Consider the following 24,301-nt stretch of genomic DNA (forward strand, 5'->3'; position numbering starts at 1 on the left):
CAGTGAGCGATTCTCCACTCCTGCGCTAGATTCAGCTCCAGCCTTACCATGAAGTGCCCCTACAGTGAGATCATGAGCTGATTCACAGCTATTGCTGGTCAAAGGGAAGTTTTTTCTGCATTTCCTACACTATTGTTTACTTTTCTTTTACGTGTCAGCTGTCTGGTAGCCTAGTGAGTTGAACTAGATACAAGGCAGAAATTCTTCCCTGTGAGGGTTCTGAGGTGCTGGCACGGAGTGCCCAGAGAAGCTGTGGCTGCCCCATTCCTGGCAGTGCTCAAGGCCAGGCTGGAAGAGGCTTGGAGCAACCTGCGCTAGTGGAAGGTGTCCCTGCCCATGGCAGGGGGTTGGAACTGGATGAGCTTTAAGGTTCCTTCCAGCCCAAACCAGTCTGGGATTCTATTCTGTGTATTGGCTCAGGGATGGGTGAGCTAGCCGTGGTGTGTAAGTGGGAGTGTGGTGCTGGGAGCAGAGGGGAAATGGGACCTCTTTGGCCACAGCCAGCTGTTGGGTTGGCTCATTTGTCTTGGGGAACCTTATTGTTAATTGCTTGGCCTTATTAAAAATGATGTTGTTTTTTGTTTTTTCTTCTTTAGTGCACATTAGCTGGATGTTACAGGTGCTTTTTCACTGGACTTGGATTTTTATAACGTAGAATCACAGACAGGTTTGCTGTGGGGCCTACAGCAGGATAAGAAATGGAGTTTATTTTACCTGGTTGTTTCTCAGAACTGGGTTTTGCTGTTTAAGTAGCATTTTGCCTTTTGGGAAAAGTGGACGTTTGCTATCCTGAGCTGTAATAGTGTGAATACTTGAACTCATTTAGTGTTTTGTTTATGGATTATGCTTCTACGCAGAGAAAGAAGTTCCAGCTTTGCTAATATTGTGGTCACTTTTGGTATCTCATAAGCAGAAAGGCTGAGTTTACTTCTGTGTCTTTGCTTACACAGCTTGTATTCTGTTACCTTCATTGTAGCTTTCAAAGACTGCATTGGGCAGGTTTCAGTGGTGGTCATTCATTTGTCTGTGGAGTAATTCCTTGCACTGCAGTCACGAGTGCTACTGTTCTGTTTCTTGTACTAGTATTTTTCCTGAAGATAGCCATGCAGGCATCTTACAGTATGCTTTATTTAAAGCCAAAACAAAACATACCATCTTCAACAAAAAGCCCCCAGCCTTCTACTGTTAAATAATCAGGTTTTCAACTGTAGCACGTTTCTGTTAAATAGGTAGCACATTTTCTGACCCTTCAAATAAAAAGTGAGCAAATACTAGGCTGGGGTATGTTCTCTGCTAGATCTATTAAAAGTTACTATAATAGAGGGATTTGTTTATTGTGCTTCTGTATTTGGTCTTGTTGCAAGCAGGTTGTCCTCACAGAGAAATGCTTTTAAGTGTTGTCTGCTTAGTTAAAAATCAGTCCTACTTACGGAATGCCTTGGTTTTCATTCAGACATTAATTGATTGTGTGATCAATGTGGTGAATAAAAACTATAAAGCCTTTTACATAAAGCAAACTGCACTGGTGCATGCTGCATAGACAGAGCTGGGAATGATATACTATGTGAAACAGTGGGGCTACTATTTCTTGTTATCACAAAAGCCCAAATGTCCCAGTGTGCCTGAGTGTGTGTCAGTCCAGCTTCAGTCTCTGGGTGTTGGCTGCATGCCATACTGATGTTTGACCGTCCATTTGGATTTACAATGGCATTTAAGATTTCTAAATGTGGCCATGACACGAGTGCTTTGAGTACCTTCAAATTTGTTACACTTGGCATGCTTGAGTAATGCTAAAATAAAATACATGGTGATGAAAGCCTGAGTTTTGAATAATATCAATCACAGTCTCTCTTAACAAATGGATAAAAGCAGTGAGGATTCTGGGGAGGTGAGGTAAAGCAAAGCAGCCCAGCAGAGTACAGAGCTGTCCATGTACTTGTTGTCCTCTGATCCCTTTCTTAAGCCACAGTCAAAACTTTATCATGAATTTACAAGGCAGCCAGGTGCCAGTAGTGTGTAACAGTTATCACTTGACATGATGTAAGGTCTGTCCTTAAGAAGATGCCATTTGATGTTTCCTTTTTTCCTCACTTTGCAGATGTGGGTCGTTGTGGTTCTTTCCGATCTCACACAGATGTTGTCATTGTCTATTGTGCACAGAATGGTGCTTGGGGTAGTTTTGCTGGGCTGAAAAGAGAACAGTCTGTCTATGTTCTCGCTGCATCAAGTACAGCTCAGAGAGACAAAGGGACTGCTCCTGCTATTTTTTTTGTTTGGCTGGATGTGGCACAGGTTCTTCAGTAATACAGTTTTGCGTCAGGGTTGGTGGGGTCTTGAGACCCCAGAGCATGTTCCTGTCACTGCTGTAGTCCTTCCAGTAATGAAGTTGAAGTAGCAGGAACAATTCATTTAGTCCATTTTATGTAATAAATACCTTGAAGCAAAATGTCACCTTCAGTAATCAAGGATGTGGATTTCCTTCTTGCTGGTGCTGGCAGTATTTCCTGATTTTTCTAAATTGCTTCTGAGAAATTCATGCAGGAACTTACCTGAATTGGGAAAAAAAGTATAAATGTATGCTGGTGAACTGTTATTAATTCATTATAAGGTCTCCCCTTAAGGAGCCTTCTCTTCTCCAGTCTGAACCATCCCAGCTCTTTCAGCCTGTCTCCAGAGCAGAGCTGCTCCGGCCCTCTCCATAGGAGAGGTGCTCCCCTGTGGAGAAGAGAAAGGTTCTGGAGAGACCTTACAGCAGCTTCTAGTGCCTGAAGGGGTGGACAAGAAATCTGGAGAGGGGCTTTTGACAAGGGCAGATAGGGACAGGACAAGGGGGAATGGCTTTAATCTGACAGAATGTACATAGAGATTAGACATTAGGAAGAAATTCTTCCCTGGGAGGGTGCTGAGGTGCTGGCACAGGGTGCCCGGAGAAGCTGTGGCTGCCCCCATCCCTGGCGGTGTTCAAGGCCAGGTTGGAGCAACCTGCTCTAGTGGAAGGTGTGCCTGCCTGTGGCAGGGGGTTGGTACTGGATGAGCTTTAAGGTTCCTTCCAACCGAACCATTCTGTGACTCTGATTCTATGATTATTTTCCATTAGTCATGCTAGTACTTACACTAAAACTTGTGTATGAGTTGTGTATGCATGAGTGTATATCTGATTTTTGCAGAAGCTGGAGGGTTTCAAGTCCCAGTTGTAGACTATTTTTAATTTAAATGAGAAATTGAGCACTATCTGGAGGGAAATCAAGTTTTGCAAGGCTAAACATTGGGCACACCGTGAGGACAGTTGCTTGTCATTATCCTGTATTTATGTTACTTATCTTGTCCATGTACTTTTGTAGTTTAGAAGTAACATATTTGTGATCCATAAAATGAGTGTGCAGGCGTATTTCCTTGGTTTTGATTTATTTTCTTATATGTTGCTGTAATACCAGATTTTGGGATTCCATAGAATATTTTTATTTGCTCAAAAAACTGTTTTGATTCCTGCTGGATTTAACACATAGCAAAGGAATTAAACCTAGTAACTTTCTGAGCCAATCTTGCTCTATTACACTGGCACAGCCATCTTCCAGAGTGTATATGCTGCATAGTTGGTATATACTATTAGTATCTGTGATGATATGCAAGCCTGAAAGGATCCAGCTTTGTTTTCAGGCCCTGTCCTAATTTGGTAGGAGTAGTAATTGAAGGGAGAGATAAAGGGAACATTTCAAATGTTGCTGTGATGCTCGAGGTATGTGATCTATGTTGTGGAGAAATTGTACTTATTTCACACCTGCCTCTTTCTAGGAATAAAATATCTGTATGAAAATAGAGTGATTTTCATTAAACATTGCTTTAAACACCATTACATTTTCATAAAATAACAATTAGTAGTCATGCTTTTCTTAAAGGTAGGTTTCTGTTCCATTACATGTGACCAAGTTGGGGCATAAAATTCTCTTGCCTAAGGATTGGCCATTTTATGTCTCTTGGGGCACCAGTCCTGTGTTTCTGATTTCAGTGTTACGTCCTCTTCTTAGTGCAGATTGTGAATGGAAGATTTCTGTAATGAGAATTTCTGTACTACAAAATAAAGGCAACAGGAAGTTTTAAGCTGTTAGAGAGTGGAAATAGCTGGTGAAAGGTCTTGTTTTAAATCTTAAGCTGATACTTGTATCTGAAAGTATAGCCATACCTACCTTACATGCTACTACCTACCTTATGCTTTTTTTTATCAGCTGTGTTGGGTCAGTTGCAGGCATGTAACAGCATGATCTCTGTAGCTGGTTACCTGAAATACCTTTTGAGAGCCATTTTGTTGGCTAAAGATCTGAGTGCTTCTGTCCTTCACCTTAAAATTGCTGCTCTTCGGCCAGCACAGCTTGTTTGTGTTAAAAATCATGGTAACTCAAATACGGAACCAAATGGGTGTTTTTAATCCTTGATCAAAACAGGATTGAATAAAATCAGGATGACCATTGTGGAATTCATGGTGAACGAGCTGGTATTTTAATCAAGGATCAAAGTGCAGTCTTAGATATGAAACTTTACTGTGTAATGGTTATAATTGACTTGTTACTGACTTCACCGACTTTCAGGGTAGTATCCCTTGGTTGTAATGACAGTGTACTCTCCTCCCTGTCAGCTTCAGCTGTCTTTTGTGTCTAGCAGAAGTAGCACTGTCAGCATTTTTAATACAGGATTTCCTGTTTTTTTTTTCTGTCTAGATTAGACTTATAGAAGTATGCTTTATGGAATTCACTTGTTTATTATTAAGTGGGGCTGTATGTGTTTAGTAACAAAAGCTTTTGTATGCTTGTGTATGCTAGTAGTACTTTTCTATTTTGTATATGGAAGTGAATGTAGAGGTGTTTATGTGTATAAAAGCAAATGTATGTAAATATAGAGAAGAATTAATGTATTTGGGTTCAAGAGGCAAATAGTTTTAGGAAAGGAAAGCTGCTCCCATAAGACAAGTTTTATCTTCTTGAAAAAGATAAATATCAGGTGTTTGGTTCTAGTGTTTTCAGGTGCCTTCTTTTATCCCTGTTACTGGTGACAAATTCTGTTCCCTTAAAATGAGTGGGGTGAGACTGTATTTCACTATGAAGTTACAGTAATATTGATACAAAAAACCCAGGACTTACCAAGTGTTTTGACATGGAAATAAGCTGCTGCCTGTAGCCACATCTGCGCTGTGCTCCTAGCTCCTGTGCTGAGGTGCAGGCTCTGTCGTCTACTTTACATTTGTTGTCAAATGAATATGGCTGAAAGCATGTACCTGGTCAGTCACTGCAGAGCCACTGACGCATGATGACTTGCGTGTCAAAGGTATTTTGCTTGACAGCATCAATTGGAATAATTTATTCCTGTTTAGTCTTGCCAGTATGTGGCTTTGGATACAATTAATATACTCTGTTATTTCTTCCTGTAGCATAAGATGATTGTAATGCAAGTTCTTAGATTCTGTATCTTGTGTTTTAAAAGAATTAGAAGCACAAGTTGTCCTGGTAAGACATTCGGCTGTGTAGTTCAGCTGCCAGGGGTGGTTAGTCCATGTATGAATATATACCTCTGCTGCTCTGTTGATCTTTATGTGTGGTGTTACACTGACCTCTTCTTTTTTTGACATGCTTTTCTTTCTCCTTTTCCAGGTGAAGCAGGAGCTGTAGAAGGAGGACCCTGTGGCTCGCCATCATGCCATTCCCCTTTGGCAAGTCCCACAAGTCTCCTGCAGACATAGTGAAGAACCTGAAAGAAAGTATGGCAGTTCTAGAAAAGCAAGACATCTCTGACAAAAAGGCAGAAAAGGTACCATTGGGACTTTTCAATTGCTAAACTGTAATCGAAAGATGGGGAGAAATTCACAGCTGTTGAAACTGAATAAATTAGTCATTAGCTTTGAGTTTTATACTCTGATAAAGGGTAAGTTACTATGTACCTTTGAACATGCGTTTCATGTTAGTTGGGTTTGCGTTTTTATGCCACTGGCAGCTAATATGATACTTAAAGTAATTTGGTTTGGAACTGTAAGATGTTGCATTCTTTAATAAGCAGCTCACAGCCATACAGTATTCTGGTGCTTGTGTCCACCATAATGGCTTTATTATTGTGCAGTAGTTCTGTCTGTGCTTCTTGATGCACTTGTTGAGAGCAGAGTGTCTCTGTTACTGAAACCAAGGAACTTTGTCTCTCAGTGGATGTCAGTAGAGGATATACATTCACCTTTCCTTAACTCTTCTACAGCCCACATGAAGATGTGGTGAAAAGTTCCTGTGTGAGTGTAGTTTCCTTTAGATGGGATGGTTTGGTGCTTCAGGATTTGTACCTGTCAACAACCCTTTATTTCTCAAAAGATAGTCTTGACAGCTTTACTAAAATGTACTTTCAAGTTCAGCCTGTGTGCAGCTGCAACCCAACTAGTGACTTGTATAAAAGGGTATTTACTTGTTTAGGTGAAGTTTTTTTTCTGATAAACTCAACACAAGGACGTAGATTTCAGTACATTAAAAAAAAGCCAAGCAAAAAAAGCCCAAGCAAACAAAACATGTCCTTCTCCAGTTTACTAGCTTTTGAAGCAGGCTATGATACCATCCTTGGATCCTCTCCCAGCATTATTTAACTGTTCTCTGCCATTCCTGGCATCCTTACATAGTCCTATGTAGGAGTTAGTCACAACCTTCTTTATGTTCACCAGCATTTTTAAGCAGTGTGGCCAGCTTCTCCACATCCAGTTTTACCTAGATTTGGCACTGCTGCTTGAAGTGCAGGAGAATCCAGGTCTTAACTGGATTGATGTCTTTATCCTGATACTCTTTAAAATCAGCATCTTCTGCCCCAGTGCCAGCATGTGGTATGTTCCAGGTCTCTTGTGGTATACCATAGTATTTTTTACTGATGCTGCTTCTCTCCTACTGGAGAGATAAATGTTATGGCCTATTATGCAGGCCACCGTGGAGGCTGAGAAGATTTTTCAGTTGTTGCTGCTTTTCTTCTGTCCCTAATAAAGACATCTGTCAGGAGAGGAAGGGTATGTGCTTTGTGATGGAACATGGTACTACCTCCTTCATCTCAGCCTCATTATTAATACCTGGAGATGTGGCTTGATCTTAAAATCCATGCTCTTGTGTCATCTTTTTCTTAGATCTCTAATGGGGAACAGACCGGCTTCATTCCATTGTGCATAGCTGTGCACTGTGTCACATGCCTGTGTTCCTGATGCTGTAGCTAAAGATTATTATGTACCATTTGCTTCTTGCTGGCCTTTAATCCCATATCTCCATTTTCTTTAAAGACCTTGTTTATGCAAGGCTGCTTCTTTGACAAGGAATAATATGCTAAGCCTGTAGAGTTGTTTCTCCCGTCTCATATAGAAGGCAACACATTCTGCTTGAAGAAGTGTGAGTATTCCCTGCATGAGATCTTAGGAAAAAGTTCTTCCCTGTGAGGGTGGTAAGGCCCTGGCATAGGTTGCCCAGAGAAGCTGTGGCTGCTACACTACATTGTTTCTTAAACCTGAGTTCACACAGTTGTGATTTTCTTTACTCTCGAGCATAGGGAATTTGAAATGTATATGTATTTCTTCCACAAAATAATTGTAAATGCCCCTTTTGTTTTATACCTTATAGCTGGGGGAGGTTCCAAAGACAAACTAGTACTTTTTTACTGCAGTACCACAGTGGGTTTGTTTTTATATGTAGTTCCTACCATGCAGTAGCAGCACAATGCTGTTATGAAAATACAGATTTTGCTACTATGAAGAGGATGCTCTTTGATAGCTTGCTAGCAGACTTGGAAATACAGATTTTGAATCATAGAATGGGACAGGGACACCTTCCACTAGACCATATAACATCAAACCTTGGGATGGTTTGGATTGGAAGGAACCTTAAAGTTCATCCAATTCCAACCCCCTGCCATGGGCAGGGACACCTTCCATTAGAGCAGGTTGCTCCAAGCCCCGTTCAACCTGTTCTTGAACGCTGCCAGGAATGGGGCAGCCACAGCTTCTCTGGGCACCCTGTGCCAGTGCCTCAGCACCCTCACAGGGAAGAACTTCTTCCTAATGTCTAAATCTCCCCTCTGTCAGTTTAAAGCCATTCCCATTTGTCCTGTCTCTACATGGCCTTGTAAAACATCCCTTCCTAGATTTCTTGTAGGCCCCCTTTGAGGCCTGTGAGGTAGTCTTGAGGAAGCTTGAAATGTCAAGTGCTTTATTACTGAAAAAGTGTTCATCACAGATGCTGGTAGTTTTCCATTGCTTGTGTATTTTCAGAGAGAAGGGCTAAAGGGAAGGGGAAGGAACACTTTCATATAAATGGGACCAACCCTTTATGTAGTCCATTAGTTAGTCTTTTACTTGCATCTCTTCCTCCTCTTTGGCTGATATCAGGGTTTATTTTTATACGGTCAGTTCCCTTTGTGGCACACATTTACTGTTGTGAAGGTAAATATTTACTCATATAACAAACTTGTTCTTCCCTACCCTCTGACCTTGGGTTCACCTGCTCATAACAGCCCCCGTTTTGGCTTTCAGATGATTGTTTCTGCCATGTTGTTAACACATGTGGGTTGACTATTGCAGGTATGGTTTGTTTCTCTTCTCATTACCAGCCCTATACAATAGACAGTATATTTCTATGTATGGGACAATGCAGTATGCTATTTTGATTCAGCTGTCCACATGTAATACCATGTCATATGCCATAGAAAATATTTCACTCAATGAGTTAACGTTGTTAACAAGTACAGAATTCTACTGCATTGTAACTTGTGTATGCAATTGATTTGTGGTTGAAAGAAGGCTGAAGGTTAAGGAATCTTCCTTGCCTATGGTATGGGGCTGTTACTCAAAGGGTAAAGATGGGACTTCTTCAGGAAGTAATGGGTGAGAAGACCCTTTTAATTGAGTTTAGCTCTTCAGTGATATCTTCATGCTAAATGTCTGCTGAAAAAAATCAGTTTTGACTTTAAAATAAACCTGTAACGCTGATGTAATTGTGTATTTACAAAATTTCAATTGTTTTTTTTAAGCATTTTGGAATCCATTCAATTCAGTCCCTTCAATGATAAAATACTTAGGGTGGTAAGGGACCTTCAGAGCTCATCTAGTCCAATCCCCTCCAATGATCAGGGACATCTTCAACTAGATCAGGTTGCTCAGAACCACATCCAGCCTGGCTTTGCATGTCTCCAGGGATGATGCATCTGCCACCTCTCTGGGCAGCCTGTGCCAGTGTTTTACCACCCTCATTGTAAAGAGTTTTTTCCTCACATCCAGTCTGAATTTCCCCTCATTTAGTTTAAAACCATCACCCCTTCTTCTGTTGCAAATTTACGTAGAATTATTACAGTGGTGTTTGTTACTTATGATAGATACTGCTGTAGATTAGTAAGAACAGTCACCACATACAGGCTCAAATCTACAGTTAGCTTACTTTTTGATGGATGTTTTCATTAACAGTCTGCTATGTAACTGCATTATGGTGTGGATAGAACCCATAGACCTGAAGCGTGTTGAGCTCATCTTAAATACTTCAGGACTATTTGTCCTTCATCTTTTTCTACTGTTTCTCAAAGTACAAGTATGTGTTGCTTCATAAAACTCAAATATTGCAGCTCTACAAGTCAAAATGAAGTATTGGCACTGCTTAGCATTTAAAGAAATAGTAAATTTTGAGAATATCAGTGAAAAAAGACTGGAGTAAGCCGTCATTGTTTATAGTTTTTAAGGCACACTGCTATTCTGGTTTGACAGTCATACATGTGACTTCATTGTGTCTGGTTTTATTTTTAAATAATGTCTTCCTGTGTTTGATAGAAAAATAAGTGCTCTTTATTTTCCTTACATTTTACTTTTTAGTTTGACTTGTCCTCACATTGTATTGACTGTCTGGCACCATTGAATTTCAAATGTGACTTGTCACAGAATGTTTCTCGAAAGCACTGGTTGCTCCTTCTCAGAGTTGAGGATATAGATAAAAAAAAAATCAATACATAGAAAATATATAATATATAAATATATATTTCTGGAGTGTAATATGTAGAATATATGTTATAGTCTGTGTATATATATTCCATATATGTAAAAATATCCATTACTTATGTTAGAATATATTTTTTTATATATGGTGTCTGATTGTTAATTCCACTTTTGATTAAAGCAGCACATTAGGCAATTGAGATACCAGTATCTTAGGAAAGCTTTTAGGTGATGCTAGCTGGCCTTCTTTTGTCTGTCCTGCTTTTTTTCCACTAGTTTGTCACTTAGCTCTTAAGGCTGGTACTTAATGTAGCCTATAATTTTTTTGGTGTAGCTATCTAATTTCCATTCTGCATCTGAAATGGCAAAAAGAGCTCTGTGCATCATGTATTTGGAATATGTTTGGGAGTTCATGGAATATAAAGGAGTAGAGTTCTAGAACAAATTTGTAAAAGTTTATTTCTTGTCCTTTTGATGTTGAGTTTTAGAGCAGAAGAGAAGGGAATACAGAAATGTCGTATTTTATGGAATTGTAGTGTGTCAGTAGACCTTGGTCTTTAATAATAGTTTGGCCTAAGTTCAAGTGGTACAAGCGAGTCTCTTCATGGTGAAGGTGGTACAGGTTGCCTAGAGAGGTTGTAGAGTGTCCATCCATGGAGTTGTTCAGAGCATGGCTGGCCCTGAGCCTGATCAACTTGACAGGACTTTTGAGGCTGAGCTTGTGGTTGGACCCTGATGACCTCCTGAGGTACCTTCCAACCTAAGCTGTGTTTCTGCGTCTCTAACCATTACTTCCTGCTGAAGTCATGTGTTATTCCAAGTTCAAGTGAAGCATGCTGAGATGGTCTTGACAGTTATGAAGAGTGTGGGAAATAATTTAAAGTCCTGGTGTGTCTTCTTGAAGTTATTGAATTGTATCTTCATGTTAGGCCAGAAGGAAAAATTCTCCACTGGCGTTCTTCTTAATTGCAGGCCTGCCACCATCTTACTTAAAATAGGTAGCTACTTGAACCTCTGCCTTTCTTCCTCTTTCATCTTGCTTTCTAAATTAGTGTGCAGGGACAAGCTGCAATAGAATTTTTATTGCTGCTTCCTCTTTTCCTTGTAGCCATGCATCAATTCATCTCTTCCTATCTCCACATTTGACAGATGTTCCTGTTCTTAGTAAAGGATATTTCATCTGAATTTTAAAGAAATAGAGCGGTTGTGTGGCGTAATAATATTGCAATATGATGAGCTGGCTTTCTCATTTAACATCTTCAGGAGCTGTCGAGCACCTGCTTCTTGCTGTCTTACTCGCAGTACACAGAAAATCCTTTGGAATTTTGAATGAAGAGGAGACAACTGGGACTAGTAACTGCAGTTAGCAAAAAAAGGGGGGGGGGCAACAGGGAGTGGAAAGTTGTGGAGGAGCTAAAGATAATACAGAGCCTCCTTAAAGGTCATGGACTTCTTACTTGCATACCTAGCAAAGCTGGAATGGCTTTGGGTTGAGTAGTGTGTGAGTCATGCTGATCTTGAGCCTCTTTAGGTGTAAAGCACAAATGAGAAATCTTTTTACGTGCCCCTTACAAGATGGGCAGTATCCAGAATGTGATTGTTTTTTCAGTTGATTAATTTTCCATGTGCCACCAGTCATGAATACCTTACATAAATGAAAGTGTACGCATACCTTGATGGTAGGTTCATCTAAATACAAAACATTAGTGCGCTTACCAGTCATTCATACCTTTAAAGCATATGCAGAACTAATACAATATAATTAAACCAGCTATTTATGATTATCATTTTCAGCATTTTGCTCCGCCAGGATATGTGAACATATATATTGAAAGGAGTAGTTATTTTTATTTTTCTCCAAGAAAACTGTGTTTTAAAATTTTAAGTGAGTGTTTAGAAGTGTTCTCATTGTTTTTTTAAATTTAGTTTAAATTTTTGTTTAAATAATTAAATTTAAAATTAAATTTAATTAATTTTTTTCATGAGATAACTCTGCTTCAATAGTTAAATGATGCTCCAGCCCATCACAGCACCTTAGGAATTCTTACACTGGATTCTCTAAGTGAAGGGTCAGACTTGTCTGTCTGCTGTAAGATGGGAAGCATCTTACACTTTTGATTGTCTCCTGTATCACTGTGTTCTTTTAAGTGCACCAGTTTCTGGGTCTGTTTCATAGAACCACAGACCGGTGTGTGTTGGAAGGGACCTTAAAGCTCATCCAGTTCCAGCCTTCTGCCATGGGCAGGGACACCTTCCACTAGAGCAGGTTGCTCCAAGCCCCATCCAGCCTGGCCAGTTTGTTCTTGTATACCGAGATAACTCGGTATAAAGTAGGATTTCTTTTGGGTTTTGTTAGTTGGAAAGGAAAAAAATCATCCCCGGTGTCTGGAATGGGAGCCTAGCATTTGTCAAAACTTAATGAGTGCAAGACCTGTTGGAGGGATACATTTGCTCTCTCTGAACAGTTCACTAGACAGACATGTGCCTCCATGTCATGTTTTCCAATCTGATCCTTCATTCCTCTGTTTTACACCCTATTGTTATTCTTTGGGGGGGGGGTTGAATGGGAAGTTTGAAGGGAGTAAAAAGGAAGAGATTTTTACTTCTGGTAACTTGCTAAATAAATTGCATGTGTCTTGCCCTTTTTAAATAACCTGTAACAGTCCTATTTGCAGAGAGATTATATATTGTGTTTTTAACAGGTTGCCATTTCCTGCTTGTTTTTCCCTTAATGGAAGCTTGCAGATGTGTGTGATTACAAAGACGAATGACATTGTGTTCTAACTGTATTCTTCTCCCATTTTCTTCAGGCCACTGAGGAGGTCTCAAAAAACCTTGTTGCCATGAAAGAGATCTTGTATGGCACAAATGAAAAAGAACCACAGACAGAAGCTGTGGCACAGCTAGCTCAAGAGCTGTACAACAGTGGTCTTCTTAGTACCTTAGTAGCCGACTTGCAACTAATTGATTTTGAGGTAAGAAAAGAAGCTTGGCACTTACACTGTATATGTTAAAATATACACATCTGATTTCCTGCCACTTCAGTTGGTTAAGACATCTTTTGATCTTCAGCTTTTATTTCTGGCTGGGACATAACAATTAAAAAGAGAGCTCCCTTTTCCAAACTACCTGGAAAATTAAGCCAATATAGAACATGAAATGTGTGAATTTAGGAACATAAACAGTGTAGAATTGAAGTAGATAAACCACTAATTCTGATGGTACAGTTCTGTTAAAATAATAGAATAATTCTTAATTGTTGTGTACACAGAAGGGTTAATCGCTCAGTTGTCCTACCATAGCTTACACAAGCTATAATACTAGAGGGCATGTTTATATTCTCCTCTGATTAAATTCAAGTACTTGGTAAAGAGAATTATTGTAACATTTATGGAGAATTAGCTAAGTTAAAGCTGTGGATTTTGTTAACAGTCCAGTATTTCTTGCTCTCTTTAGAAACAAATGATCCAACCTTTTTTCTGTATTCCTCATCTTTTCTCTGTTTATTAAAAAGCCCCAACAGGTGCAAGTTTTTATTGATTACTTCAAAATAGCAACACTTATTTATATTCAAACTATATGCAAACCTTTATCTGGCACTTGTCACCACATCACATGGAATAATTTAGCTTCTCAATGCCACAGTGAAAAATCACCCTATTTAGTTATAAGAAATGGCAGTATAATTGGATTTTCCTGTTTTCCCTGAGGTCCCACAAGAGGCATGTGGTATAGGAAAGGAGCCAAACCCCGTGTATCTCCACAGCCTTGACCATAAAGACCATCCCGCTTAAGGTTGCTTAAAAATGGGGTTGTTCATAAACAAGTTGTTCAGGATGCAAACACAACCATTTAAAGTCCTATTGTTGTATGACATTCCAAAAACAATGGCTTTCTTCTCTTTTCTTTCTTCTCTCCCTTCCACCCCACCCATAACTCCCTGTGATTTGTGTTTAATACAGTGGTATTTTTTCCTTACCCACACAACTGTTTATGCCAAACATAAAACATTTAGGTTGTTAAATAAGCAAGGAGACCTGGGAAAGCTGAGAGGGAATGCTGAAATGTGATGACCTTTAATTGCTGAAGAAAGGAAGTCATGAAACGTCATCTGGATTCTGCTGACCTCTAGATTCTTATCAGCTTGGTGTTTACTCAGCCTGGTTATTAGTGAAGGAAACCTTCATCATCGCCTGATAATGGAGAATGATAACAATTCCTACAGGCTTGCTCTCATTAAGGAGAACTATTCATTGTATTCTAAGGGGACTTGAAAAGACTGCGAGTAGTTTGCTACTTGAGGACTTATGCTGCTGTGTTAAATGAGGGTATGACAGTTCCCCCTTGAGAACAAGTCATTCAGGCTGCTTTCTAGGCCTGACCACTTCTGCTCTTTAAGGATGGGATCTGGCAGGTTGTCCAGCTTTTGTTGTTACCTAGAATTAATGTCAACACACCTGTGCTCCAAGCATATGCTACCTTCCCAGTTGTTACAAAGTCCATCAGATGTTGTCTTTGATATCCCAAATCTCTATGGTTGTGGGCTTACTGCTGCATTTGAAGTGATTTCTCCATAACCGGTGGAGATAGGAAGTGGATTTTCTGTTGGCTCTTATACTTGAAGAGTAGGTATGTCCTTTTTTTAAGTCAAGAACTTCACTCTTATTCCTGAAGGTTTCCTTTGTAGGACAGGGACAGACAGCTAAACAATTGACAGGGACTCTTCACTCTGACTCGTAAAATGTCTGAAGTGTATTTGAATCTGAATAGTATGGTTAAAAAAAAAACAAAAACTAAACCAACCCCCTCAAAAAAGTAACTAAATGTTTTAATGATATAATTAAGAAACTGACCATTCAGACCTTGCTGTATGTAAAGACCTGTTTAAAATTATTTCCTCATCTGGCAGCTTGTTTTCCAGGCAAAGCAGTCGACACAACCATCTACTTAGCAGTCTTACCAGTTTTCTCCCTTCTGATTTGCGCTAGTGTGCCTGTAGAAGGGGTGGTTTCCCTTGTGCAACTGGTGGTTTTGTTTTTTTGTTCTTTTTTTAGCTTTATTATTCCTTTTAAACGAAGGAAAAAAACCCCAGACAAAGGGGGACTGAATCCTTCTGCTCAGAAGACAATACTAGCACAGTCTCCCTCTCACCTCTCGCAGTCGTGACTGTTGGCACAGGGTTCAGTGCCTGTTTGCCCTTGTTAGGCCACGAGATCACTTAGTAATACATCCTTCTAACAATAACTAGCTTTGGTATTACTGTGTACCACTATCAGCTCAGTTCTGTGCATAATAAGGAAATGCTGTTCTTGCTGGTGGAGCCAAAACAAATTGTGAGATCCAGCACAAAATTGGCAGTGCTAGTGAATGAGGCTTGATGACTATATTATGTGGAGTTTGAGTAAAGCAATTTCTGGAAACACTGCTCCACTCATTTCAGAACAAAGCGTTCTGGTGTTGCTTTGGGCTGGCTTTCAATGGAATTGTAATTGAGAAAACAAACATTTACAAACAAACTCTTATGTCCTGAAAACAACACTCGAACAAAACTGCCCATGGTAATTCACAAACATCTCATTTGTAAAACTACACCCTACGTTTTTATAAACGTGACTTTTTTTCTTGATGCTAATTAGGAAACTGAAATAATTTTGAATAAATGCTGGTTTTTAGTTTTTTTTCTAATTAAATAAGCCTATATTTTACTTCGCAGACTGGCTGATGTTACCCAGGGCATTAATTTTACAGCTAGAGATTGTCAAGAAACATTATCTACATTTGGGTTTTGTGTATAACATTTAGGGAAGCTTCACGTGGAGTTGCTGAGCAGGTCTTTATTTGCAAGTCTGGGCTTAATATACCTTGTTTTTTTCTGGCTTAGATCTGATAACACAGTCCTAAAATTATCTTTATGGCAGCCCAGAATGAAAAGTTAACTGCAGAAATCCGGCCTTTAAATGGTGCATGTTGAATGATACTGGAAAGTGCTTATATTTATAACCAGCTTTTTGTTAGATGTCTGTATGAATTTGCCATCTTTAGCTATGGTCTGACAGAAGAAATTAATAGGAGATGTGTATACATACTCAGAGAACATTCCCAGCCACTTTTAAATTGTCTGGTGCTATCCTTATACATTTTCTTTCTGTATCATCCGTGCTGAATTCCAGCATCCTGGTCTTATTAATACTTCTTTTGTGCACTGAAAAATGTGAGACTTGCATTTTAGGTGAGTGGATGATTTTTCCTTATAGTTTTGATTTATTTAACTTCCATAAGTTGCAGTTTTAAGTTCGATGCTAGCACTGCCACCAGAAATGCTCTAAACACTCTTAAGGTGTGTTTCTAGACAAAGGGAGAGAATAACGGAATAAGGAAGAAACACACAGGCAAGAGCACGGTTAAAAGCTGGTATGTTATCATCAAAAACAAGTATAAAACAAGGCCAGGAGATTGATGAGACATCAGCTGGCTTTACTTAACGTAAAATGTGATCTGGCTGTAACCTGATGTAATGTTTTGAGTGCTTTGGTGTATTTGAAATGGGTATAAAGAAACAGGATATTTGATCTGTTTAAGATCAGAGTACAGAGGCTGACTGAGCTCCAGAGCTCACAAGGTATGAATGTGTGCGATGATAATAATATTAACTGTAAACTTGCCCAGTGGATTTGAATATTGTGTGGTTTAACCGCTGATGTTTTTGACAGGGCAAAAAAGATGTTGCGCAAATCTTCAACAACATCCTCAGAAGGCAAATTGGTACAAGAACTCCCACAGTTGAATACATCTGCACTCAACAGAATATATTGTTCATGCTATTAAAAGGGTATGTATGTTGCGAAGCATAAATACACCTTTACATGAAGTAAGAAGTTTCTACATTTGTGAAGAAGTAATGAGTTCTGAAATGGTTTTTCTTTCTTTGCTAGATTTCTTTTCTGTAATTCCCCAAAGTAAAGGAAAATTTGAGTAATAAGCCACCAAAAAATATACTTCTGCATAAAATATGACTGAAAATTGAGAACTGTTAGGAACCAAAAGACTTTTTACTGGGGTAGTACAAACGTTTTCCTTTCAGTATACTATTTGATCCTGTTCAAACAATTTCCTTGTGAACTTATTCATCAAGAGCTGAAGGCTGCATTTTCCCTTTAACACCTGTCATTGCCAGATTGCTGTCCTATCTCCTCGTCTCAGTTTGGTTTTAGACTTGTTATTCATAGTGATTTATAATCCTGAAGTGATAACAAATACACCAACTTAGACTTGACTGGACAAAGAACAGTTTGGGGCATATGGTGCATGCCAAACGGCTGTTTCTTCCTCTATTCTTGTATTATCTGGTGTGCTGGATATTGGAGAATCATGCCATACTGAATATGTAGTTACATACGTAGAGCTGTGGGCTTCACACAAGAAAACAGAAAGGTGGTGGTAAAATTTTCATGTTAAAGCCAGATGCAAAACAGAGAATGTGCTTCTATATGTGAAAAGAATTTCTGAACGTTTCTAATTACATGCGTTAAGAAAGTTCTGAAAAGTGCACTTGCAGCGTGTTATTTTGGGATAGAAAAGTTCATCAGTCCTTTCAAAAATGCAGCTATTTCAAGTACTACTTTTATAGTTGTTTCAAGTTGTTTATGTAAGCTATTTTGTTGTAGTATCTCTAAATTTACGTAATCTTGGTCATTCGTGTAAGCCACTGGAAAATGCATCATGCAAGAAATGTTCTGTATGGAGAAGGCAGGAGTTTTGTATCTTTTAGTTTCACGCTGACTCCAAAGGTTTAGCACAAGAAATTGTATGGAATATTTGTTTCAGTTCTTACAAGTGTGTAAGATCAACACTCATCTACCAGAAATGCTTTGTTATTTCCCCTCTCCTCCGCATTATAGCCCTGATTTAGGGGGGAAGCAAGACTTGGAGGAACAAAAGGATTATTACTTGTGGCATAACACAAAGGAAATACTGATTCAGTAATTCTTCAAAATAATTTACAAAAGAAGGCAAAGATGTATGAGGTACAGAGAGATGAAACTACTTTCTCAGCATGTTCTTGCTGATCTCTGACTAGATGAGGGCTGTAACATGTTTGTCCTCATTTTTAGTCTGTTGTCACCCTTCAGAGAGCATTATTCTGACATGGATTGTTGAAACACATTCATAAGTCAGGATCTTTGAAATGGGCATTTAGTTAGCTTTAGCAACTTAATTGTGACATCTGATATCCAACTAAGTCAATTTCTTGTACATTTGAACTATGGGGTGAGTTGCAAAAAGTTCAGTAGATTTCAGATCTCCCTGACAGTTTAAATGGGAAAGTATTTCAGGACTTAACACTAATTCATAAGCAAATGTTTTTTGTATAGTAATAGAGTTAATGTTTAGTATGCACAATGATGCTTTGCTCCTGGATTATTCTGGTGAATCTGAATTAGCTTTCAATAGTATAGGATGAAGGATTCTTTAGGTGTAGGAGGCAGGAAGGTATATAAAAGAGGCTTTGACTACTCCAGAACCAGGTAGATAACAGATATAACTTTTCTCTAGACTGGAACAGCTTATATTGCAACATGTTGAGACGAGTTCTTGGTTTGGAAAGGTAGTTTCATCCAGGGTTCTACTATTAGTTTGCTTGGGGAAACAAGGAACTAGTAGTAAGTACAAAGGTGTATTTCTACCAAATGTATTGTAAACACACCGTTCTGTGATCTCGACAGCTGCTGTTTCTGTATGCTAACATCAGCTGAGAGAACCGACAGTATTTTAGCAAGAAAGCCTGCCAAGGAAATGTAGCAACAATTTTGAAACGAAACCATCAGAGATGGCTTCATCACTTCCATCAAATCGCTGATGGACATGATCCGAAGGTCTCTTGTAAGAAGGTGCAGGTTTAGAAGCAGGTGTTTGATACTGGTCTTAAAATACAAAGACGGTGTTGCCAGCATTCCAGGTTTGAAGCCCATGATATGTGGAGTAATGTTGGAAAAATGGTTTAACGAAAGAGGAGATATAAATTTATGTCTAGTCTTGTTAACTCTTCATGCTCGTATCATACATAGTTTGGTGTAATTGCTGTCACGTTTAAACAAACAGCTTTTAAGACACAAGTCACTGCTTTTCCAGCTGTCTGCAATGCCACCAATATGAAAATAACTGATTGTGAGTATGAAGAAAATACTCCATTTAGTCTTGTTTCTCAGTTTGTGAAAGTCAATTGGCAATGGCTGTAATTTGGCATTTAACTGGCAATAATTTTGGTAGTATTTCCTAGAAATGTGTAAAAGCAGAGGTTAATGTGGAAACAAGTACCCCTAACTTCTGGCTTTTGGTTTACTTGATAACACTGAAACCTGTTATGAGCAGGGTGGTGTTGCATTGCGAACTTGTGATGGTATTTGTAAAGAATCTTCTTTTGCTCTTTTGTTTGTTGGTCTGTCTTTTAATAGGTACGAGTCTCCAGAAATTGCTCTAAATTGTGGAATAATGCTCAGAGAATGCATCAGGCATGAGCCACTTGCTAAAATAATCTTGTGGTCAGAACAGTTCTACGATTTCTTCAGATACGTGGAAATGTCAACATTTGACATTGCTTCAGACGCATTTGCCACATTCAAGGTAATTTACATAGACCATTTGGATTGTTATTACTTCTGCAGCTCTCTGCTGTGTGAATCCAGATGATGGATGTTATGTTCTTGGGCAAAACAAGCCTATGGAGAGGGGTAAAAAAAAATAGGTGTGATGCAGATGGGTAGGCAGGACACTGTTCCTTATTTCTCGGAATGCATGACATAACTTTAAATGTATGTGCTGTGTTCCCAATAACTTTTATTCCAGAAAGCAAGATTTCAACTTTATTTAAGTCATGCATTAACTGAATATATGTGAATATATTCTGTTACATACCTGAGCGTATTTGATGCTGATACTCTGTCTGGGGAAATCTTTTGTTACCCTAAACCAACCACTTTTGGGACTGTACGCATAGTATTGGTCATTATTAAATACTGGGTCTTAATCTTGGTTGTGTGAAGTTGTGTGCAAGAGTAGCCTTAATCTATAAATAGTATTCTTCAGTGATAATTCCATGGACTGTTTACCTGTGTCAATTAACATAATACATCCCAGACCTTTCCTAAGTGATGCCAAGATCCTTGACAATGTCCAGGTAAATGCGTTTGCGTCCTGAATTTCTTCGTTTAATGAAATAGCAACATTTTCTGTTGGATGTCTTATGTGTACTCACTGTCTAATGAGAATGCCTATGCAGTGTTTAAATATTTTAGTGAAAATAGTGGTTTTGTGCTGTTTTGCAGGATTTGCTTACAAGACACAAGTTGCTAAGTGCAGAATTTTTGGAGCAACATTACGATAGGGTGAGCAGATGCATTTTAATACCCCGAATTTTCTAGCGCTGTGTATCTTATTTGAAGAAATCAGTATTTTCGTTCCTTGTTTTTAGCTTTGTGTTTGGAAATTTACACAGAATATAAACGAATTGAATTTACAGTAATTTCTGCCAAGCAGGTAATTAAAGATCAAGACCTTACTGTTGAATGTAGAAAGACGTAAAAGAACAGAAGGTGGCAGAAATCTAGTTCTGTGAAAACTCGATCTGATTTTTCCACTAGAGGGAACCCTTTCCTTGTCTTTGTCTTCTGGCTGTATTAACTCACAACAACCAAAGAATGCAAGATAACCCCCTCCACCTGCTGGGGACTCCTGAAACTAATGAACAGCATCCAGTACCAGGAATTACTTACTATAGTTTAAGAAATAAGAGTGACCAGCAGGTCAAAGGAGCTCTGCCCCTCTACACTGCTTTCATGAGACCCCACTTGGAATACTGCATTCAGTTCTGGTGTCCCCAGAGTGTGAAGGGCATGGAGCTGTTGGAGCAAGTCCAGAAGAGGCTATAAGGATGATCAGGGGCTGGAGCACCTCCCATACAAAGACAAGCTGAGAAAATGAGGTCAGCCTGGAGAAGAAAAGGCTGCCTGGAGACCTCAGAGCAGCTTCCAGTATCTGAAGAGGGCTACAAGGATGCTGGAGAGGGACTCTTCATCAGGGGCTATAGTGATAGGACAAGGGGTGATGGGTTCAAACTTAAACAGGGGAAGGTCGGGTTAGATATAAGAAGGAAATTCTTTACTGGGAGGGTGATGAGGCAGTGCCACAGGCTGCCCAAAGAATTTATGAATGCTTCATCCTTGGCAGTGTTCAAGGCCAGGTTGGATGGGACTTGGAGCAGCCTGGTCTACTGGAAGGGGTGTCCCTGCCTGTGGTAGGGGGGTTGGAACTGGATGATCTTAAGGTCTTTTCCAGCCAAACGTTCTATGATTTTCTAATGAGATAACTACTTCCACCACATTACAATCTAACTGTTAAATGCTTCCGAAAGAGTAAGTGATTTTTTTATAAGGCATATGCAGTGTTTAAGCAGTAGTGACTTACAGGAACCTACAGACTTCGGATTTTGTTTGCGTTTTTGCTGTGGATTTGCGTCTCTTCCAGTTTGTTATAATCATGTGGAAGAAGAGTGTGTGTGATGCTTGGGAAGGTCCTAACCCTTCTCTTTATTCTGTGTTCAGTTCTTCAGTGAATATGAGAAGTTGCTTCATTCGGAAAACTATGTGACGAAGAGGCAGTCACTTAAGGTAAGGCACTTTCATTTTCTTCTTCAGTGCAAAGTTAGGGAATTCCTTTAATTTCATGTGCTTTGACTTGAATTGAAATGGCTTAAGTAACTGCCTTGGGTAGTATTTAGTTTATTTTTTCATATATTTTAGTGCTTGAGATGAGCTACTTTGCCTTAGTGTCCAGTCCTTCCATTAGCTGGTGTCCAGCACACACCAACTAATTTCTTTCCCTGTGTAGAAACGGCTATGTGCACGTTAATTGATTGTCTTTTACGTCTAATGTCAAGTCATTTTTTTGTTTGGGCTTCTTTTCCCACTTTTAGCTCCTTGGTGAATTGTTATTGGACAGACACAACTTCACAATTATGACAAAGTACATCAGTAAACCTGAAAATCTCAAACTCATGATGAACCTTCTACGAGACAAGAGTCGTAACATTCAATTTGAGGCCTTTCACGTGTTTAAGGTATGTTTAAAATGCCCCACCATAGAACAAATGACAAAAGAAACCCAGCAGAAGTTGCTTAGTTGAGTAAAGGACTTAGCTGAGCCTAAATGGCGCTTATCTTAATTACTGTGTGGTTAAATAGAGAGATAATGTTTGTCTTTATCATGATCTATCTTTACAAGTAACAAAGTTGAGAAAACACTTAGGGATTTCTGTATGATAGTGTGTGATGTCTCTCAGAAAATCTTGGAATTCAGAAGGCTGACGAGCAGGAAGATAAGGAGGAATGCATGATTTCACATGAGATCATGAAACAACCTGGAGTTAAAAAGTGGTTTTATCATGCTGCATGATTGATGAAGGGTAGCAGTATTTTTGTCAAGTCACCTAAATTTCAAAGCCTGAATTGCAATTTGCACATTGTAGCAGATACCTTCTGACTTGGCAGCAGACAAGCAAATACCTAAGAGCTTGGAGATGTAACCTGAGGTATAAATGTTTTAGGGAACTTTAAGATACACATCTGATGTTGTATATAACAGGAAAACATGCATTTGCTACCAATTTAACTGTGAGGTGTGTTCAGTGGTTTTGCAGAGGGTATTTTGGCTGGTCACCTCCTACAAATTTAATTTACTTTGGTACTGGTATTCAGCTTCTAATAAAACCCCGCCTGCATTTACTCCATTAGTTTTTGTCTGTAGTGATACTGGAATGTGGAATGATGAAAACATTTTAAGTTATTGTCATCGCTGTTTTGCTGGCTGGGTTTGTTTTTAACTTAGCCTTCTGTTTCCTATTGTCATGCTAAATGCCTTTTATTTTCTTGCAGGTGTTTGTAGCCAATCCTAACAAGACACAGCCTATATTAGACATCCTTCTAAAGAATCAGACCAAACTTATTGAGTTCCTCAGCAAGTTTCAGAATGACAGGACCGAGGATGAACAATTTAATGATGAGAAGACCTATTTAGTTAAACAGATCAGGGATTTGAAGAGACCAGCACAGCAAGAAGCTTAACCTCCAATAAACCCTTAAAATATTAAACCCAAATTCAGCATTTGCTGTTAGATATTCAGCATCAGGCACTCTTACCGATTCATGAGGAACATTACTGCTAATCTGCTGTTCAGTGAACGGTTTTTGTTTTTCTCTTTTCTTTTTTAGTCCAAGTTGAAAAACATAGCTGCTGCTTTCTTGCACAATGTGGACTTTCTTGATATTTGTGTCATTTCAGAATTCAAAGACACTGCTTGTTTTAGGAGTCCTGAAAAGAAAGATTCTAGGTTCGTGAAAGCAAACATATAGATACTAGTTTGGTTTAGGAGAGAAGGTATTAATGTAGTTAAGTAACAGGTTGCATGCTTGCGAATCTGAATAAATCTGTATGTTTGCACTTACCTTGTTTGAGACATGAGCACAATGTGACCTGTGCATACCTGGCACCATAGTATAAGATTATATGCCTTGATTTAAAAAAAAACAAAAATGTGCAGTGCTTTATTTGTAATCAAAGGGGAAATGTATCTAAGATGTGAGCTTATTGGGATAAACAGTTGTCTTGCAAATAAACTGATATTGAAACTTAGCAACTTTTAAAAGAGTGAAATCTCCAGGTTCATAAGGAAAATGTATATATGCCTTTCACCGCTTTATAGAACGTTTTGTTTTTTTTTTTTGACATGATTTGATTTTTCTGAGAATTGACTTGTAAACTTGGAAATATGTTCTAAGGGGTTTTGTTAATTTTACTTTAAAGGTATTTCAGACAGTAGACCTAGCAATGACATTTTGCATTTCATTTCAACAACGCTTGCTGGTTTCTTTTGTATATAACTCCTAGGCTGCTCATTTCTTTAAAATATGGTTTAATTTGTACAGCAGAGGAATGTTATTGTATTAGTCTGTAACTATTACCTAATATTGAGTTTTGCAAAATGAATGCTCATATGTAATTGAATACTTAAGATCACATGGAAATGCTGATTTAACAATCTTAAATCCTGCAGCATTAAAAGGAAAAAAAAAAACAAAACCCAAACAAATTCACTTATCTAATGGGGTGCCATCGCTTAGGGTAGGCTGAAATAGAGAACTGGAACCCTTTATACTACATTTTTACTGGATAATATTGGCCTTATTCAGTTAAACTAACATTGTGCTCACCAGCTCGGCAAAGGTTATGCAAAATTAATATCGATTCCTCTTACTGCTGGGGAGCCTGCAGTGCATCATTTCT

At 38.9% G+C, this 24,301-nt stretch overlaps 1 protein-coding gene across 2 annotated transcripts in view; it reads left to right on the forward strand.

Moving 5' to 3' along the window:
* CAB39 (calcium binding protein 39) overlaps positions 1-23,551 on the forward strand; it is a 40,743-nt gene extending 17,192 nt beyond the window's left edge. The window contains exons 2-9 of one of the 2 annotated variants that reach the window (XM_062613247.1): positions 5,640-5,796; positions 12,778-12,942; positions 16,678-16,796; positions 19,420-19,588; positions 20,290-20,349; positions 21,565-21,630; positions 21,936-22,079; positions 22,894-23,551. In XM_062613247.1, coding sequence (XP_062469231.1) covers positions 5,683-5,796; positions 12,778-12,942; positions 16,678-16,796; positions 19,420-19,588; positions 20,290-20,349; positions 21,565-21,630; positions 21,936-22,079; positions 22,894-23,082 — 1,026 coding nt within the window. In that variant the 5' untranslated portion in view covers positions 5,640-5,682 and the 3' untranslated portion in view covers positions 23,083-23,551. The remainder of the gene's footprint in view (positions 1-5,639; positions 5,797-12,777; positions 12,943-16,677; positions 16,797-19,419; positions 19,589-20,289; positions 20,350-21,564; positions 21,631-21,935; positions 22,080-22,893) is intronic. The other variant, XM_062613248.1, reaches the window with a different exon arrangement.
* The last annotated feature ends 750 nt before the right edge of the window (positions 23,552-24,301 follow it).

This window comes from Pezoporus occidentalis, unplaced genomic scaffold, assembly GCF_034315485.1.
Source record: "Pezoporus occidentalis ecotype Australia unplaced genomic scaffold, CSIRO_AGI_Poc_V1 ctg164, whole genome shotgun sequence".
Lineage (NCBI taxonomy): Eukaryota > Metazoa > Chordata > Aves > Psittaciformes > Psittacidae > Pezoporus > Pezoporus occidentalis.